The sequence below is a fragment of the Vanacampus margaritifer genome, chromosome 9 (genome assembly GCF_051991255.1).
Source record: "Vanacampus margaritifer isolate UIUO_Vmar chromosome 9, RoL_Vmar_1.0, whole genome shotgun sequence".
NCBI lineage: Eukaryota > Metazoa > Chordata > Actinopteri > Syngnathiformes > Syngnathidae > Vanacampus > Vanacampus margaritifer.
In genome coordinates this window covers 18,287,383-18,308,165 of record NC_135440.1, presented here as the reverse complement: position 1 = coordinate 18,308,165, position 20,783 = coordinate 18,287,383, and the positions used below count along the sequence as shown (strand labels likewise).

The 20,783-nt window shown below is 39.8% G+C and overlaps 2 protein-coding genes across 7 annotated transcripts in view; one reads left to right on the top strand and one right to left on the bottom strand.

Moving 5' to 3' along the window:
* LOC144057942 (uncharacterized) lies at positions 1 to 19,273 on the bottom strand. Of its 6 annotated transcripts, none has more exons than XM_077575977.1 (5): positions 18,521 to 19,273; positions 17,738 to 18,181; positions 7,906 to 8,391; positions 5,661 to 7,622; positions 1 to 2,189 (listed from the first exon to the last, which is right to left on the bottom strand). In XM_077575977.1, the coding sequence occupies exons 1-5, from the start codon at positions 18,642 to 18,644 to the stop codon at positions 937 to 939; spliced, it is 4,269 nt and encodes a 1,422-aa protein (XP_077432103.1). In that variant the 5' UTR covers positions 18,645 to 19,273; the 3' UTR covers positions 1 to 936. The 6 variants fall into 6 exon arrangements, with proteins under 6 accessions (XP_077432103.1, XP_077432099.1, XP_077432102.1 ...); XM_077575975.1 differs by lacking the exons at positions 1 to 2,189; positions 17,738 to 18,181; positions 18,521 to 19,273 and adding exons at positions 8,733 to 10,272; positions 10,411 to 10,587; positions 13,409 to 13,806 and having other exon boundaries at positions 4,653 to 7,622; XM_077575973.1 differs by lacking the exon at positions 5,661 to 7,622 and having other exon boundaries at positions 1 to 2,699.
* The window catches only part of LOC144057952 (serum amyloid P-component-like), a 60,661-nt gene that overhangs the window by 2,736 nt on the left and 37,142 nt on the right, over positions 1 to 20,783 (top strand). The gene's annotated exons all lie outside the window — the stretch shown is intronic.

Sequence of the window (20,783 nt, the reverse complement as noted above, 5' to 3'; positions counted from 1 at the left end):
AAGATTTACAAAACTCGAGTTTAATTCTTTGAATGCATGAAAACGTCACCACCACATAACTTAAACATGGCAGGAGGAACAGGCAGCACATATTGCATGAGAAGGCATTTCAGTGAGTTCTATATACATTATACACATGTTTGTACACACATTTTGTAGAAATATAGTCATTGAAGCATGTTGGACAACCAGCATTATTGGCTCATGTGAAACATTCATGAAAAATGAAATCATAATTAGTTTCTCCAAAATTGTCCACGCAATACAAATAGATCACAAAAATGTAGATCATTTAAAATCACTGTCATTGTAATTAGCCTTCATGCATATTAAACATGGGAAATGCATTATAAAAAAAATATATAAGGCACATTGTAGAGGTGTCAGAATCGACAACTACTGTAATAATCGACTAATTGTTTGGAGCCATTTTTTTGATGTAAAATTGTCCAAATCCTCTGATTTCATATCAACAGTAATTGTTCACTTATTTCTGTAGTTCTTCATAAAACTTTACTTAAGAAAACAATGACCGAACCGATAACATAGAACTTCACCCCCCACCTTTTTTTCTTTTTAAATCACTATACGAATATGAAGTATGAAAAAAACACTGATCAGTGGTTAATAAACAGCAATCAGGGAGAATTTTTTTGTAATACAGTGTTATGCAAAATTCAGATGAATCTGATTCATCGATTCTAAAACTATTTGATAGTGACAGCAAAGCGCTAATGAACGGACATTTACAAGTAAACATGTCAGATTATAGCCGTCAGATAGTTTTCATCTGCAGCCCCTTATCAGGTTGATGTAACATTTTAAATATTAATTTAAATGACAAAATAGGGTAAGTCACACAATACAAGTACACGGATCATTGGAAATTTCTGCACCATTTTAAATGTAAATTCATAAATGAGATCATATCAAGCTTCATTCGTCGCTGCTATTCTCACCAGCGCACGTGTGCCTCTTAGCTTTAGCGTTTCTCGAATAACTTTGACCACAAAGTGAGCAGGAAAAGGGTTTCTCACCAGTGTGTGTTGTTATGTGTCTTTTTAAGTTTTCATTCAGAGCAAATTTCCGACCACAAACGGAGCAAGCAAAAGGCTTCTCGCCAGTGTGGGTTCTTGTGTGTGTTGTTAAGTGTCCCTTGTGAGCAAAATTTTGACCACAAACGGCGCAAGCAAAAGGCTTCTCTCCGGTGTGAGTTCTTCTGTGCATTTTTAAGTGTCCCTTGTGAGCAAAATTTTGACCACAAACTGGGCAGGCAAAAGGTTTTTCTCCAGTGTGGGTCCTTGTGTGCTTTTTTAAGTGCCCCGCCTGAGCAAAATGTTGACCACAAACTGAGCAGGAAAAAGGTTTCTCTCCAGTGTGGGTCCTTGTGTGCTTTTTTAAGCTTTCATTCAGAGCAAATTTTTGACCACAAACTGAGCAATCAAAAGGCTTCTCTCCAGTGTGGGTTCTTGTGTGTCTTTGTAAGGTTCCCTTCTGTGCAAAATTTTGACCACAAACTGAGCAGGTAAAAGGCTTCTCTCCAGTGTGTGTTCTTCTGTGTATTGTTAAGTATCCCTTCTGTGCAAAATTTTGACCACAAACTGAGCAGGCAAACGGTTTCTCACCAGTGTGTGTTGTTGTGTGTCTTGTTAACTGTGCATTATGAGCAAATTTTTGACCACAAACTGAGCAAGCAAAAGGCTTCTCTCCAGTGTGCGTTCTCGTGTGTTCTTTTAAGTTTCCCTTGAGAGCAAAATTTTGACCACAAACTGAGCAGGAAAAAGGTTTCTCACCAGTGTGGGTTGCTGTGTGTCTCATTAACTGTGCATTATGAGCAAATTTTTGACCACAAACTGAGCAGGCAAAAGGTTTCTCTCCAGTGTGGGTTCTCGTGTGTTCTTTCAATGTGCCCTTGTGAGCAAAATTTTGACCACAAACTGAGCAGGTAAACGGCTTCTCTCCAGTGTGTGTTCTCGCGTGGTCTTTTAAGGTTCCTTTGTGAGCAAAATTTTGACCACAAACCGAGCAGGTAAATGGTTTCTCTCCAGTGTGGATTCTCGTGTGTCTTTTTAAGGTTCCCTTCTCAGAGAAACTTCGACCACAAACTGAGCAGGCAAAAGGCTTCTCGCCAGTGTGGGTTCTTGTGTGTATTTTTAAGCTTCCACTCTGAGCAAAATTTTGACCACAAACTGAGCAGGCAAAAGGTTTCTCACCAGTGTGGCCAATCAAATGGGTTCTCAATTGACACTTGTAGCCAAACGTTTTCCCACACTGAGAACATTTCCAACGTTTGCTGTCAGTGTGACATGTCACATCACCGTCAAACTGTTCATAGTTACTAGTGTGAGGAGAGTGTGACGCGTCTTCACCATCTGACATTGGAGGTAACCGATTGTCTGCTTGGGCCTCATCATCTTCTGTTGTTATTTGTTGTCTTGAGCTGCTGCTTGGAAGCTCCGCCCCTTTGTTCTCTTCATATTGACATTCATCTTCAGTCTTCAAATGGACAGCAGTCACGGGCAACTCTGTGAAATGCTCCTCCTCTTTAATGTATGGCGGCAGCCGCTCCTCTTTTTTTATGTTGAGAGGCTGTGCCTCCTCCTCTTCTTTAACTTGAAGAGGCTGCAAGTCCTCTTCCTCTTTCACACCAGGGAACTCTGGCTCCCTCCGCTCAGGACAAAGATATTTTTCACTGACGTCTGCGGGACACAAGATACACATGGTTTCGTAAAGTCAATTTATTGTGATGTTATGTATTTTATATTTAAGTGTATCACATGGGCCAAACCCGTGTAAGAATAACAAATCTGGCAAATGTTACGTATCGTCTCAGTCTTCATTTTGTTCCAGAAATCACTTATCATAACTTTGTAACCCTGATTGTTCTGGATATAATAAAAAATATATATATACAAACATTGAATATTAGGGATGAAAACACCAACCACTGTGTGGACTCCAGTAGTCCCGGGAGAGGAGCTACAATACATAATTTACATTTTAAAAAATCGAATAAACAAAATAGCTTTAGCAGCTACTCAAATGGCTTGTATTTACGTGTAATAATAATTTTAAGCAATTACATCATTACAATAGCTCAAGCCGTTATAATTACGGCTCTGGGTGACCTAATTAGTCGTTTTAAAATTCTGATGACATAGTATTAAAGCAAGGAGCGACTCCTGTTCTTTTTCAGTGGATTAAAGATTTAGGCTTAGAGTTTTACATCACATCAACAGAGCGCTCCGCTAAAGTCTCCCCGCACCGGAAGGTTGGGTGCACTCGTACGTCGAATGCGGAACTGATTTGTGCATATAGTCCACGGCGACTGAGGAAAAACTGTAATTGTACGTAACAAAGTGCCCGGATGAAGATTCCTTTCAAAAATAAATACGGACATATTGTTGAAAAGTATGAATTAAACAAGTGACAAACCCGCTCTGCTCAACACATCTCGAGGCTGCTTGTAAACAGCGTCCAGTAGTTGACGTTGTCGCTCGTTCTCCTCCTGTGCTCCACAAAGCTCCTCTTCGTACTTGACTTTCGTTCTTGCGAACATTTTCACACGAAGTCACGACACTTTACGCACACACTTGACGGCCGTATCCTTTTTGGCGGCTAGCAAGCTAAGCTAAGCTAGGCTAGGCTAACATAAACTGGGCCGAGAGAGTTCGACGAGCACTGTCTGATACGATTTAATCAGACACGAAATGTAGCAATTATGTTTGACTTCAATAAAGAAGTGACAGAGGCACAGTGTCGATGTTTAAGTCCGTTCAGTACGAATTCAGGATGAATTGTGTAAATAAGCGTGTGTGGCTATGTGAATGCAGCCTGGAATGGACTGATACTAGTAGTAGTTTCTGTCACCGTCCGTAAACTCTACGGCAACCACATTTGGACAAATCTCATGTAACGAGATATATTATTAAAAAATAGAAATCTAATATAACACGTTCAATTCTATATTCATTTAGAGAAAAAAAATCTTCAAACTCCAATTGGACGATTAAGAAACATGTTTAGTTCCTGTATATCCTCAAGAAATATGAATAAAGCCAATAGCGTTATTTTTCAGTTTTTATGGAGGAATAAAACGCATTATATTAAAAGATCCCAGCTAGTTAAGGAATATGACAAGGGTGGTGTGATTTTGTGCTGAAATGTGATTTTGATGTGAGCAGAGTCCCGATAAAAATGTCTAATTTTGACAAACAAATTCTTTTTTTCATGATATTTGCCCATAATTTTTCTCCTCACAAGACAATTTTGTGGAACAATAGAGTAATTATGATTAATAGAAAATCAATATTTAAAATAAAAAAATGTAACTGATTCAATGGATAGTAATGGATTTAAAAAAAAAAGTGATTTAGACTTTACAGTGAAATATAACTAACTGTTCTCAAAGAGAATAAAGCAAAATCTGTGATGTAATCCCTTTACCCTTGATTCTCTTTATTCAGAGTTGGGTTTTTTTTGGTGTATAAGAATGCTTCAAAGGCTAATGGTGGATGAATATAATCTTTTTGATAAGAAACGTGACAAAAAAAGACTCTCTATATACGGCTGTTTTCCTCTATTGTACACTGCCATCTACTGGTCCCAATTGGTACAATCCAGAGCACACAAAAAAGAAACAAAAGCACACAGTCGGTGATTCGCCTTTAATTCTAGTTTCCATTGTAACAAAAATACAAAATTGTTTTCAAACATGGCTTACAAATCCACAATTTTTTTTGAACTACTGGTCCATTTTCTTTCAAAGTGAAAAAAAAACTAACAATTTAAACAGTAAAAAGCCTTCATCTCATTTAAGTTAAATTAACGTTACAATTTGGCAGATGAAACATAACACATTTGAAATGCATCAATTCAAACTAACAGCAACATTTAGAGGATAGCAATACTTTTTTTTTAATGAACAGGAAAACAAAGAGATGGCTATGAGTACATGTATCGACAAGCGTCATCTACCTGTGAAATGGGTCATTACAGAAAGGGGGGGTCAGAAAAAAAAACAAGCAGAGAAAGATCAGAGTCAAGAATCTACTGTTAGTTCACTAACTGTTTCCATGAAAAATGCAAAAAAAAAAGTTTTTATAAATATAACTACCGGTTACCAGACGCGCTCAAGAAATTGACGATTCTGTGATGCCGAGCATGAACAAGGGTGGAGGAGAACGGTGGGAGTAAACAGGAGTGGCGCAGGGGTACGAGGAATTGGCGAGGGGAAACCAAAACCTCCACCGCAGCGGCCCTGCCTGATCTTTTTTTCTCCTCCACCCGGCGGTGACGGGAATAGAAGCTGCAGGATCACAAGAGTGGGATTTAAATCCCTTTAATCTTTCTCAGACACATACAACACAGGTACACAGATCATTCGTTCATTCAGCGGTAAACATGATCTTTGCACCATCATTCATCTCTGCTATCCTCACCAGCACACTCGTGCCTCTTAGCTTCAGCCTTACTTGGGAACCTTTGACAACAAACTGAACAGGTAAAAGGCTTCTCTCCAGTGTGGTTTCTTGTGTGTATTGTTAAGTATCCCTTGTGAGCAAAATTTTGACCACAAACGGAGCAAGCAAAAGGACTCTCTCCGGTGTGGGTTCTCATGTGGCTTGCTAAGTTTCCCTTGTGAGCAAAATTTTGACCACAAACTGAGCAGGAAAAAGGCTTCTCGCCAGTGTGGGTTCTTGTGTGTATTTTTAAGTGTCCCTTCTGAGCAAAATTTTGACCACAAACGGAGCAAGCAAAAGGCTTCTCTCCAGTGTGGGTTCTTTTGTGTATTTTTAAGTCTCCCGTTCGAGCAAATTTTTTACCACAAACTGAGCAGGGAAAAGCCTTCTCTCCAGTGTGGGTTCTTGTGTGTATATTTAAGCTTTCGTTCCGAGTAAAATTTTGACCACAAACTGAGCAGACAAAAGGCTTCTCTCCAGTGTGGATTCTTGTGTGTCTTTTTAAGTGTCCCTTCTCAGCAAAATTTTGACCACAAACTGAGCAGGGAAAAGGCTTCTCGCCAGTGTGGGTTCTTGTGTGTACTTTTAAGTGTCCCTTCTCAGCAAAATTTTGACCACAAACGGAGCAAGCAAAAGGCTTCTCTCCAGTGTGGGTTCTTGTGTGTATTTTTAAGTGTCCCTTCTGAGCAAAATTTTGACCACAAATGGAGCAAGCAAAAGGCTTCTCTCCAGTGTGGGTTCTCATGTGGCTTGTTAAGCTTCGCTTCCCAGCAAAAGTTTGACCACAAACTGAGCAGGCAAAAGGTTTCTCACCTGTGTGGGTTCTTGTGTGTATTTTTAAGTGTCCCTTCTCAGCAAAATTTTGACCACAAACGGAGCAAGCAAAAGGCTTCTCTCCAGTGTGGGTTCTCATGTGGCTTGTTAAGGTTCCCTTCTCAGCAAAATTTTTACCACAAACTGAGCAGGGAAAAGGCTTCTCTCCAGTGTGGGTTCTTGCGTGTATTTTTAAGTATCCCTTCTGAGCAAAATTTTGACCACAAACTGAACAGGCAAAAGGCTTCTCTCCAGTGTGGGTTCTTGCGTGTATTTTTAAGTATCCCTTGTGAGCAAAATTTTGACCACAAACTGAACAGGCAAAAGGCTTCTCTCCAGTGTGGGTCCTCATGTGGCTTGTTAAGCTTCGCTTCTCAGCAAAATTTTGACCACAAACTTTACAGGCAAAAGGCTTCTCTCCAGAGTGGGTTCTTGTGTGTATTTTTAAGTCTCCCGTTCGAGTAAATTTTTTACCACAAACTGAACAGGTAAAAGGCTTCTCGCCAGTGTGGGTTCTTTTCTCTCCAGTGTGGGTTCTTGTGTGTATTTTTAAGCTTCCCTTGTCAGCAAAATTTTGACCACAAACTGAGCAGGTAAAAGGCTTCTCTCCAGTGTGGGTTCTCATGTGCCTTGCTATGTTTTCCTTCCTAGCAAAAGTTTGACCACAAACTGAGCAGGCAAAAGGCCTCTCGCCAGTGTGGGCTCTTGTGTGTATTTTTAAGCTTTCCTTCCGAGCAAAATTTTGACCACAAACGGAGCAAGCAAAAGGCTTCTCGCCAGTGTGGGCTCTTGTGTGTATTCTTAAGCTTCCCTTCCGAGCAAAATTTTGACCACAAATGGAGCAAGCAAAAGGCTTCTCACCAGTGTGGCTAATCAAATGGGTTCTCAAATGACACTTGTAGCCAAAAGTTTTCCCACACTGAGAGCATTTCCAACGTTTGCTGTCAGTGTGACATGTCACATCACCGTCAAACTGTTCATAGTCACTAGTGTGAGGAGAGTGTGACGCGTCTTCACCATCTGACATTGGAGGTAACCGATTGTCTGCTTGGTCCTCATCATCTTCTGTTGTTATTTGTTGTATTGAGCTGCTGCTTGGAAGCTCCGCCCCTTTGTTCTCTTCATATTGACATTCATCTTCAGTCTTCAAATGGACAGCAGTCACGGGCAACTCTGTGAAATGCTCCTCCTCTTTAATGTATGGTGGCAGCCGCTCCTCTTTTTTTATGTTGAGAGGCTGTGGCTGCTTCTCTTCTTTAACTTGAAGAGGCTGCAAGTCCTCTTCCTCTTTCACGCCAGGGAACTCTGGCTCCCTCCGCTCAGGACAAAGATATTTTTCACTGACGTCTGCGGGACACAAGATACACATGGTTTCGTAAAGTCAATTTATTGTGATGTTATGTATTTTATACTTAAGATTATCACATGGGCCAAACCCGTGAAAGAATAACAAATCTGGCGAATGTTACGTATCGTCTCAGTCTTCATTTTGTTCCAGAAATCACTTCTCATAACTTTGTAACCCTGATTGTTCCGGATATAATAAAAAATATATATATATACAAACATTGAATATTTTCCTTCCTAGCAAAAGTTTGACCACAAACGGTGCAGGCAAAAGGTTTCTCACCTGTGTGGCCAATCAAATGGGTTCTCAATTGACACTTGTAGCCAAACGTTTTCCCACACTGAGAACATTTCCAACGTTTGCTGTCAGTGTGACATGTCACATCACCGTCAAACTGTTCATAGTCACTAGTGTGAGGAGAGTGTGACGCGTCTTCACCATCTGACATCGGAGGTAACAGATTGTCTGCTTGGTCCTCATCATCTTCTGTTGTTATTTGTTGTCTTGAGCTGCTGCTTGGAAGCTCCGCCCCTTTGTTCTCTTCATATTGACATTCATCTTCAGTCTTCAAATGGACAGCAGTCACGGGCAACTCTGTGAAATGCTCCTCCTCTTTAATGTATGGCGGCAGCCGCTCCTCTTTTTTTATGTTGAGAGGCTGTGCCTCCTCCTCTTCTTTAACTTGAAGAGGCTGCAAGTCCTCTTCCTCTTTCACACCAGGGAACTCTGGCTCCCTCCGCTCAGGACAAAGATATTTTTCACTGACGTCTGCGGGACACAAGATACACATGGTTTCGTCAGGTCAATTTATTGTGATGTTATGTGTTTCATATTTAAGATTATCACATGGGCCATATCCGTGAAAGAATAACAAATCTGGCGAATGTTACGTATCGTCTCAGTCTTCATTTTGTTCCAGAAATCACTTAACATAACTTTGTAACCCTGATTGTTACGGATATAAAAAAATATGATATCGTGCATATCGTCAATGGCGACTGAGGAAAAACTGTAATTGTACGTGACAAAGTGCCCGGATGAAGATTCCTTTCAAAAAATAAATACGGACATTTTGTTGGAAAAAAAAAATCATTAAACAAGTGACAAACCCGCTCTGTTCAACACATCTCGAGGCTGCTTGCAAACAGCGTCCAGTAGTTGACGTTGTCGCTCGTTCTCTTGTGCTCCACAAAGCTCCTCTTCGTACTTGACTTTCGTTCTTGCGAACATTTTCACACGAAGTCACGACACTTTACGCACACACTTGACGGCCGTATCCTTTTTGGCGGCTAGCAAGCTAAGCTAAGATAGGCTAACATAAACTGGGCCGAGAGATTTCGACGAGCACTGTCTGATACGATTTAATCAGACACGAAATGTAGCAATTACGTTTGACTTCAATAAAGAAGTGACGGAGGCACAGTGTCGATGTTTAAATCCGTTCAGTACGAATTCAGGATGCATTATGTAAATAAGCGTGTGTGGCTATGTGAATGCGGCTTGGAATGGACTAATACTTGTAGTGGTTTCTGTCACCGTCACATGAACTCTACGGCAACCACATTTGGACAAATCTCATGTAACGAAATATATTATTAAAAAATATATATTATTAAAAAACACGTTTAATTCTATATTCATTTAGAGAGTAAAAAAAAAAAAAATCTTCAAACTCCATTTGGACGATTAAGAAACATGTTTAGTTCCTGTATATCCTCAAGAAATATGAATAAAGCCAATAGCGTTATTTTTCAGTTTTTATGGAGGAATAAAACGCATTATATTAAAAGATCCCAGCTAGTTAAGGAATATGACAAGGGTGGTGTGAAAGAGCCATAATTTGAATCGATCATTTGTACATTTAGAGGGAATTGGATTAAGCCGTTTGTCACACCCCAATTCTATGTGGTACCACATCCCTAGATATTTGTTTAAAAAGATTGGTTGTTTGGATTTTGTGCTGAAATGTGATTTTGATGTGAGCAGAGTCCCCATAAAGTTGTCTAATTATGATAAACAAATTCTTTTTTTTGGGGGGGGGGGGTGATGATATTTGCCCATCATTTTTCTCCTCACAAGACAATTTTGTGGAACAATAGAGTAATTATGATTAATAGAAAATTCATCCATCCATCCATTTTCTTGGCCGCTTTTCCTCACAAGGGTTGGGGGTGCTGGAGCCTATCCCAGCTGGCTTGGGGAAGTAGGCAGGGTACACCCTGAACAGGTTGCATGGCCAATCGCAGGGCACACAGAGACGAACAACCACACCTAGGGACAATTTGGAGTGTTCAATTAACCTGCCATGCATGTCTTTGGAATGTGGGAGGAAACCGGAGTACCCGGTGAAAACCCACGCAAGCACGGGGAGAACATGCAAACTCCACCCAGGTAGGCCGAAGCCCGGACTCGATCTCACATCCTATGCACTGGGAGGCGGACTTGCTAACCAGTCAGCCACCGTGCTGCCCTAGCCTTCATCTCATTTAAGTTAAATTAAGGTTACAATTTGGCAGATGAAACAAAACACATTTGAAATGCATCAACTCAAACTAACAGCAACATTTAGAGGATAGCAATACTTTTTTTTAATGAACAGGAAAACAAAGAGATGTCTATGAGTATGATGTATCGACAAGCGTCATCTACCTGTGAAATGGGTCATTACAGAAAGGGGGGGGCAGAAAAAAAACAAGCAGAGAAAGATCAGAGTCAAGAATCTACTGTTAGTTCACTAACAGTTTCCATGAAAAATGCAAAAAATATATATTTTATAAATATAACTACCGGTTACCAGACGCGCTCAAGAAAGACGATTCTGTGATGCCGAGCATGAACAAGGGTGGAGGAGGCCGGTGGGAGTAAACAGGAGTGGCGCAGTGGTACGAGGAATTGGCGAGGGGAAACCAAAACCTCCACCGCAGCGGCCCTGCCTGATCTTTTTTTCTCCTCCGGGAATAGAAACTGCAGGATCACAGAGTGGGATTTAAATCCACGCCCGCCCACTCGCACTCTCTCATCTCCCATTTTTCTCAATGCTCCGAAGTGAGGAAAGTCTCGGCTCCATCAGCTCTAAATAAAGTGCTCTTCCTCTCTTTGACTCTGTTAAGCGCTTCGTTGAGGTCAGCGGAAGGAAACGCACACAAAATTGTACTCGTACTTGATAACACATTTCTTTTTCGTTTTCAGGAATATCAAGCACTCAATTCTCACCCTAATGGATAGATACACTGTGGAGGAGAGAGCAAACATTTTGGAAGCATTTTTTGAATCAAAATCGCCAACGTTCCCTAAACGATCCTTGCTTGAGTACATTGACTTTGTCACGACGTTTTCACATTATTTTCTGTCTGCGGCAAAAATGCCACAGTTTTCGTCTATACACACAAATTGTCGCGTAAGCCACCGGTAATACTCGGGGTAAACAAATATGACATCATAGCAAAGAACCACGTTTGTAGTGAGGAGTCGATCGACTACTTGTTGTTGTCTTTTATTGACTGTAGAAAGTTAAAAGTGGAAATGACGTCTATTCAAGTTGTCCGTTAAAGGAATATAAGAGTTTGTGTTGAGTGGGGGTGAAATACAGGATGTGTGTGATGGACGGGGGCGTGTTAGGAATGGAAGGTTGCCAACAAAGGATGCTAATTGCAGGGGGAGATGCAGAACCGTGATAAGATCAAAGTAGGTTATAAACCACATTTGTTTGAGACCATGGCGGAAAAGTACAAAACAGGAGAAGCCACCCAGTGACCTGCGGATGAAGATCGGCCAATGAGAAGCAAGCTAAAGTTAAACTGCAGAAAACACATAGCCAATAGAATAATGCCAGGATGCCTTTGTTTCTGTGTCATTTAAATATTGTGTAGTATAACTATTCACTGGGGCAACTCGGATGAGACTACGTCTGCTGTTTGAGACAGAGGCGTATAGAATTGTATTGATAGGGACCCGGGACCCCAGCTGTGATGTATTAGATTTGAGTGTTAGGAATAAATCCACTCGTGTGTGAAAATGCCGGCTTCCTGATACCTTTCTATTGCAGAACGAGCATGCTATTGTTGGATGGGTGATAGTTTGGTAAGGTCACAAATTGGAGTCAGATTATTAACTTAAATTTATATTAATATAGAAATAAATTCCAACACCGTGTGTAAACGGGAGTGACGGGTTATCTCAAATGTTTCAGAAACCGGAATTTTGACCTAATCCCGAATATTGACCGCGTGTAAACGTAGTCATAGCGGTAGGGCCGAGGTCCGCCATCAACACTGAGACCGTGAAACACCGTCTCAAGGAATCGCCAACAAAATCGAGCAGATGTTTGTCACTGGAGACTGTCGAGATTGTCAGTGTTAGGGTTGTGCCAATAAATTGAGCAAGACAAATAGCATAAATATGTCAGCATTGTAGTCCCGTCAACCGTTCAATTTTTCGACTCGAGTAATCCACAATTATGCTTAGAGCGCAACATTGGCTAGTCACTAGTAAATAGCCAGCTATAATATTGGCTGACCTATTCTCACAATGTCCATTTTTTTCTTGAAAAGTCCACCTTGAAAATGAACTGAATTCCACATAAGTTGTAAATGTAGGTCAGTGCTTCTGTTTGCGTTTGGTCCAGCATAAAAGGCTTTGAAGGCCCTAACAGCACCAAGCAGTGCTTGTTTCCAGTGTAACGTAAAGAAACTTCAACTGACACATTTTCTTCTGTTTTGGGAAATGACAAATGACAGTGTTATTGTTTTGGAAAGCCTTCCACTTTGAGACTTTTTAAACTGCCCTTTCACATAAAGCCAAAAAGATATGCTTTTTTTCATCTGGTTTCAGTTAAAAAATAATGTAGTGTAAGAGCGACACACTCACAAGAAGACTTTATTATCTCAATGGTTTGTATCTCTGTTGTATTAGTTGAAGTCTCATTATCTAATAGAAAGCAACTGGACATATTTTTACATGTTTTTCACGCTGCGTTGTCATCCACTGAGGTTGAAAACGTAACAACAGTCCTTCAAAAAAGTAAGAAGTACAAATCACAGATATCCATTTTCAAAAGTTGGAAGCAGAAGTAAAACGTCATCTGAAAAACAGTCAACTAAAAAAAACAACAACACACAAAACATATTTGAGTATAGTTGTCAAGGTGTGCTGTCTATCGTCTCATTCAATGTCAATCCCATCCCGCGCTCTCTTCCATCAAACACCAGACAGAAAAGCAGCCATCCATGGTCTATTGACCTTTTGCACGTGACGTCACAGCCCTCAAGGGAACGCCCCCTCGGGGAGGCTGGACTGCCAAAAGAGCCACTTGCTTGTATTGTAACCATTGAATCTCGTACAGCGTAAAGTCCTTTATCTCATCGATTATCTTATAAAACGGTCACATCTTGCTGTGCGGTCGGTTGTACAGACAGACAAAGGAGCAAACCAAATGTTGCTTTTTATCGCATACCTACTAATGAAGACAAAAGACGTCGAATGATAGCAGCAATCAACAGGGAGGACTGCCATGGCAGCCCACAAAGTATTCACGGATTTGCAGCGATCATTTTTTTTGCGAGGTCAGTAGATAAATTAGTAGATAAATATTCATGCATTTTACTAGTAAACGTACACTAATAAAGATTGTAACAGAGGTGTCGAATTGCGTGTTTCAAATCACATTAAGGAGCCAGTTAGCGTCCACTCCAACTGCACGAACACACAGCTCTGGAGCCGGAGTCATATTCATGAAATTACGGCATCATAAACATGATGCAGTAATTTCATGACAAACAAGTTTTACCTTTGCATTACGAGGCTTATTGTCCCCCGGTGTGAGCGTAGCATCTGGTCCCAAAGACTCAGCCAGCGACAAGCTTTTGAATCAGCCCCGGTGTAAAGAGAAGAGACGGCATCGACTACAAAATGATATCGGTCGTGCGATGTGACTTCCGGCTGCGATTTGATTAACTTGGTAAAAACAGTAAGGGGCTGTTTTCAAACTAGCGATCTCCTACTTAAGTAAATATCGCGCTCTATGAGTCCCGACTAAATGTGTAACTTCGACTGACAGGCGAACTTCGGTTGAAGTAATAGGTTCCATGGCTCTATGGGCAATGATAGCTTTTAATCTGTAAAATAGCAGTCGCTAAATCACTAAGTCGCTCCGGGTCACGTCCGCTTCCATTCAACAATCATTTCCTTCCGCAGTCACGTGATCACGTGAAGTCATAGGACACACACTGACCTGCCGCCTCTTGCCTACCATGGTAACAATTTAAATGGCTCATGGAAATGGGCTGTTCCTCTCCAGCCATTTCACAGAGGGCCGATGCGAGACATACGAGATCATTTGTGCTTGAAAGTCAATTGAAAATCAATTAAACTTTATTTATATAGCACCTTTCATACATTAAAATGCAACTCAATGTGCTGAACAATGAAAACAGCTATAGTACAATAAACTAGTTAACAAATGGCGCCCTCGTGTGGTCAACAGAAGGATAACATAAGCAGGAAGAAAAAAAACAGCAGTGATTACTCGATGTACTGTCGTCTCTCCACTTCTTCGATGCCTTGACAAATGCACGCAACCACACTCATAAAAAAAAACTATCATGAAAATATACTCCAAATTGCCGACAATTGGTCGAGGTTCTCTGAAGGAAAACAAACGGCGATGGCCATTACCGGAAATGCGGTGCATTACGAGATTTTCTCGAAATACGTCACAGCTCTTTTGCATTGAGTCCATAAAAAAAAAAATCCAGACCACCATTCACTTTTAGAAAAGTAATATTTTTTTAACATTTTTTTTTTTAAAGCAAACGTTTTCAGGAAGGAGACAATCTTGCATTCGATTGACAATTCCGTGATTTTGCACATATCCAAAATAAAAACATTTTTTTCCCCATTCATTTCATTTGTTCATTTATTTAAGGCCGCAAGAAACATCAACAGTATATCAATTTTCCAGACAATACTCAACTAAACCTAGCCTGAAAAGGAGTGGAAGAAAAACGTATTAAGTCCCAAACCTAATCTCATCAATATCAAGCTTTGAAAACAAATTTAGCTACTTTCCTGCAAAAAATAAATAAAAATAATCCCATTATATATAAGTGGAGTAAGCACATTCACTGACACTAGATTTCAAGAATATTAAATTTGGGATTGTAAAACAAGACAGAAAAGGGGAAATGATGCTTTGCTAATAATGGCAAAACTGTTTATTGATAGATGTAGATTTATTAAATGCAGACCTTTGTTTTTGATTGATTGTAAGAAAACTGAATTGAAATAGAATTGAAAATTTGAAAGTCGTGAGTGTGAGCACGTCGTTGAGATAAAGGCATGCGAAGAGCAGTACTTTAATCAGGATCATAATCAGGTACACTTTTTCATCTCACCACAATGAATCAAAGTTTCTCCCGAATTGTCAACACTTGTCCACGCAATACAAATAGAGCACAAAAATGGAGATCATTTAAAATCACTGTCATTGTAATTACCTTTCATGCATATTAAACATGGAAAATGTATTATAAAAAATATATATAAGGCACAGTGTAGAGCTGTCAGAATTAATCAATTAATCGACAACTACTGTAATAATCGACTAATTGTTTGGAGCCATTTTTTTCTTCAACCCCACCTTTTTTTCTTTTTAAATCACTATATAAATATGAAGTATGAAATAAACACCAATAATAAACAATAATCAGGGGGAAAATCCTTTTGTAATACAGTGGTATGCAAAATTCCAATGAATCTGATTAATCGATTCTAAAACTATTTGATAGTGACAGCACAGCGCTAATGAACGGACATTTACAAGTAAACATGTCAGATTATAGCCGTCAGATAGTTTTCATCTGCAGCCCCTTGTCAGGTTGATGTAACATTTTATATACAAAATCAATTTCAAAATAGGGTTAAGTCAGACACATACAACACAGGTACACAGATCATTCGTTCATTCAGCGGTAAACATGATCTTTGCACCATCATTCATCTCTGCTATCCTCACCGGCACACTCGTGCCTCTTAGCTTCAGCCTTACTTGGGAATCTTTGACAACAAACTGAACAGGTAAAAGGCTTCTCTCCAGTGTGGGTTCTTATGTGTATTGTTAAGTATCCCTTCTGAGCAAAAGTTTGACCACAAACTGAACAGGCAAAAGGCTTCTCTCCAGTGTGGGTTCTCATGTGGCTTGCTAAGTTTCCCTTGTGAGCAAAATTTTGACCACAAACTGAGCAGGGAAAAGGCTTCTCGCCAGTGTGGGTTCTTGTGTGTATTTTTAAGTGTCCCCTCTGAGCAAAATTTTGACCACAAACGGAGCAAGCAAAAGGCTTCTCTCCAGTGTGGGTTCTTGTGTGTATTTTTAAGTCTCCCGTTCGAGCACATTTTTTACCACAAACTGAGCAGGGAAAAGCCTTCTCTCCAGTGTGGGTTCTTGTGTGTATTTTTACGTCTCCCTTTCGAGCAAAAGTTTGACCACAAACTGAACAGACAAAAGGCTTCTCTCCAGTGTGGGTTCTTGTGTGTCTTTTTAAGTTTCCCTTCAGGGCAAAATTTTGACCACAAACGGAGCAAGCAAAAGGCTTCTCTCCAGCGTGGGTTCTTGTGTGTATTTTTAAGTCTCCCTTTCGAGCAAAAGTTTGACCACAAACTGAACAGGCAATAGGCTTCTCTCCAGTGTGGGTTCTCATGTGCCTTGTTAAGCTTCGCTTCCCAGCAAAAGTTTGACCACAAACTGAGCAGGCAAAAGGTTTCTCACCTGTGTGGGTTCTTGTGTGTATTTTTAAGTATCCCTTGTCAGCAAAATTTTGACCACAAACTGAGCAGGGAAAAGGCTTCTCGCCAGTGTGGGTTCTTGTGTGTATTTTTAAGTGTCCCTTCTGAGCAAAATTTTGACCACAAACGGAGCAAGCAAAAGGCTTCTCTCCAGTGTGGGTTCTTGTGTGTATTGTTAAGTATCCCTTGTCAGCAAAATTTTGACCACAAACTGAGCAGGGAAAAGGCTTCTCGCCAGTGTGGGTTCTTGTGTGTATTTTTAAGTCTGCCGTTCGAGTAAATTTTTTACCACAAACTGAACAGGCAAAAGGCTTCTCTCCAGTGTGGGTTCTTGTGTGTATTTTTAAGTCTCCATTTCGAGTAAATTTTTTACCACAAACTGAACAGGTAAAAGGCTTCTCTCCAGTGTGGGTTCTTGTGTGGATTGTTAAGTATCCCTTGTCAGCAAAATTTTGACCACAAACTGAGCAGGCAAAAGGCTTCTCTCCAGTGTGGGTTCTCATGTGCCTTGCTATGTTTTCCTTCCTAGCAAAAGTTTGACCACAAACTGAGCAGGCAAAAGGTTTCTCACCTGTGTGGCCAATCAAATGGTTTCTCAATTGATACTTGTAGCCAAACGTTTTCCCACACTGAGAACATTTCCAACGTTTGCTGTCAGTGTGACATGTCACATCACCGTCAAACTGTTCATAGTCACTAGTGTGAGGAGAGTGTGACGCGTCTTCACCATCTGACATCGGAGGTAACAGATTGTCTGCTTGGTCCTCATCATCTTCTGTTGTTATTTGTTGTATTGAGCTGCTGCTTGGAAGCTCCGCCCCTTTGTTCTCTTCATATTGACATTCATCTTCAGTCTTCAAATGGACAGCAGTCACGGGCAACTCTGTGAAATGCTCCTCCTCTTTAATGTATGGCGGCAGCCGCTCCTCTTTTTTTATGTTGAGAGGCTGTGCCTCCTCCTCTTCTTTAACTTGAAGAGGCTGCAAGTCCTCTTCCTCTTTCACGCCAGGGAACTCTGGCTCACTCCGCTCAGGGCAAAGATATTTTTCACTGACGTCTGCGGGACACAAGATACACATGGTTTCGTAAAGTCAATTTATTGTGATGTTATGTATTTTATATTTAAGATTATCACATGGGCCAAACCAGTGAAAGAATAACAAATCTGGCGAATGTTACGTATCGTCTCAGTCTTCATTTTGTTCCAGAAATCACTTATCATAACTTTGTAACCCTGATTGTTCCGGATATAATAAAAAAAATATATACAAACATTGAATATTTTCCTTCCTAGCAAAAGTTTGACCACAAACGGAGCAGGCAAAAGGTTTCTCACCTGTGTGGCCAATCAAATGGGTTCTCAATTGACACTTGTAGCCAAACGTTTTCCCACACTGAGAACATTTCCAACGTTTGCTGTCAGTGTGACATGTCACATCTCCGTCTTCACCATCTGACATTGGAGGTAACAGATTGTCTGCTTGGTCCTCATCATCTTCTCTTGTTATTTGTTGTCTTGAGCTGCTGCTTGGAAGCTCCGCCCCTTTGTTCTCTTCATATTGACATTCATCTTCAGTCTTCAAATGGACAGCAGTCACGGTCAACTCTGTGAAATGCTCCTCCTCGTTAATGTATGGTGGCAGCCGCTCCTCTTTTTTTATGTTGAGAGGCTGTGCCTCCTCCTCTTCTTTAACTTGAAGAGGCTGCAAGTCCTCTTCCTCTTTCACACCAGGGAACTCTGGCTCCCTCCGCTCAGGACAAAGATATTTTTCACTGACGTCTGCGGGACACAAGATACACATGGTTTCGTCAGGTCAATTTATTGTGATGTTATGTGTTTCATATTTATGATTATCACATGGGCCATATCCGTGAAAGAATAACAAATCTGGCGAATGTTACGTATCGTCTCAGTCTTCATTTTGTTCCAGAAATCACTTAACATAACTTTGTAACCCTGATTGTTCTGGATATAAAAAATATGATATCGTGCATATCGTCAATGGCGACTGAGGAAAAATTGTAATTGTACGTGACAAAGTGCCCGGATGAAGATTCCTTTCAAAAAATAAATACGGACATTTTGTTGGGAAAAAAAATCATTAAACAAGTGACAAACCCGCTCTGTTCAACACATCTCGAGGCTGCTTGCAAACAGCGTCCAGTAGTTGACGTTGTCGCTCGTTCTCCTCTTGTGCTCCACAAAGCTCCTCTTCGTACTTGACTTTCGTTCTTGCGAACATTTTCACACGAAGTCACGACATTTTACGCACACACTTGACGGCCGTATCCTTTTTGGCGGCTAGCAAGCTAAGCTAAGATAGGCTAACATAAACTGGGCCGAGAGATTTCGACGAGCACTGTCTGATACGATTTAATCAGACACGAAATCTAGCAATTATGTTTGACTTCAATAAAGAAGTGACGGAGGCACAGTGTCGATGTTTAAATCCGTTCAGTACGAATTCAGGATGAATTATGTAAATAAGCGCGTGTGGGTATGTGAATGCAGCCTGGAATGGACTAACACTAATACTAGTAGTTTCTGTCACCGTCACGTGAACTCTACGGCAACGACATTTGGACAAATCTCATGTAACGAGATATATTATTAAAAAATAAAAATCTAGTATTACACGTTTAATTCTATATTCATTTAGAGAGTAAAAAAAATAATCTTCAAACTCCAATTGGACGATTAAGAAAGATGTTTAGTTCCTGTATATTGAAGGAGTATACTAAAAATCCATACTTTTGCGTGTCCAATAAATCAAATTGTGAGATTTAGAAATGAACAGAAATGAGTTCCTGCGCAGGATGATTTATTCCGGAGATGTCCGTCACATCATTGAAGAAACTCAGACAGTTTCAGATCAATAATGCCACTCCTCTTTCGAAGAGCCCACTCTTTATTACAATCAAATTGCAAGAACAGTGTCTCCAACTCCGCCCCTCATGAATAAGTAAATGTGTTATATAATGGAAAATACAGAAGAAAAACAGAATTCTCAGCACACAGATACAGCTGTATTCGTCTCTAGTCAAAATATACTTTCAAGGCACTTCTCGTACTTTCTCCCATAACAAAAGTCTCACAAACAAGTTGAACTCAACAGCTCCTAATGTAATATAGTTATATAAGTGTGCGCCCTCTCTCACGAACAGAAATGTGTTTTCGCACAGAGAAGTAACTTCTAGACCAAACAGTATGTACCAGCTTAAGGTCAAATTATACTGAGCTCAACACTATCTCACATCTACAAAACATTTCGACATGGTCAATATAAAGAATTAAAATGTTAATACTGTATAACAATGGTTAATATATGAAATAAAGTATTAAAAATGTTAATAATGTATAACAATATCCTCAAGAAATATGAATAAAGCCAATAGCGTTATTTTTCAGTTTTTATGGAGGAATAAAACGCATTATATTAAAAGATCCCAGCTAGTTAAGTAATTATGATTAATAGAAAATCAATATTTAAAATAAAAATTTGTAACTGATTTAATGGATAGTAATGGATTTTAAAAAAAGTGATTTAGACTTTACAGTGAAATATAACTAACTGTTCTCAAAGAGAATATAGCAAAATCTGCGATGTAATCCCTTTACCCTTGATTCTCTTTATTCAGAGTTGTTGTTTTTTTGGTGTATAAGAATGCTTCAAAGGCATTGCCCAGTCTAATGGTGGATGAATATAATCTTTTTGATAAGAAATGTGACAAAAAATATTTGGAAAGGTATTTAAAACCAGAATATTTCATGATTTTGGTAGGAGGACTGTTTGGCAGGGTTTTAATTGAGTAAATTCAGTTGATATAAATAAGGCATTTCCAAAATATATTATATGGCCTGTGTTGCCTAACGTGAAACAAACTTTTAAATTCATAAACAAGATATACCCTGTGGCAGAATTTCTATTTCTAATTTTCTCTCCTTTGCTCTATTTCACAAAGATTTTGGACTGATATAAGAACTTGGTTGTCGGTACGAATTAATGACGTTCCACAAATGGAATTAAGTCTTGTTATTTTCTTTATGGATGATTTGAACTTTTCAGTTTCGCATTTAATTTATATTATTTTTGTTGATAGGCAAATATCATATTCATTGTGCTTAGTGGAAAAACTGTAAACCCTCCTTTCAAGGATTTATGGCTGGTTTCAAGTTTTATTTTATTTTATTTTATGCTTGAAGAAGTGGGAAAGAAACAAAAATGCAAGGATAGAAACTCACAAAGGAGGAAATTGTGGGAAGTGAAAGTAAAACGAGAGGGCTGGAAAGCCAGTAACACATCATTCTTGTGTGAAGTAAGTAAAATAACACGATTTGAAGTAGGTGGACTTCAGTCACGAAGTCTTCTACCTCGTCAAAT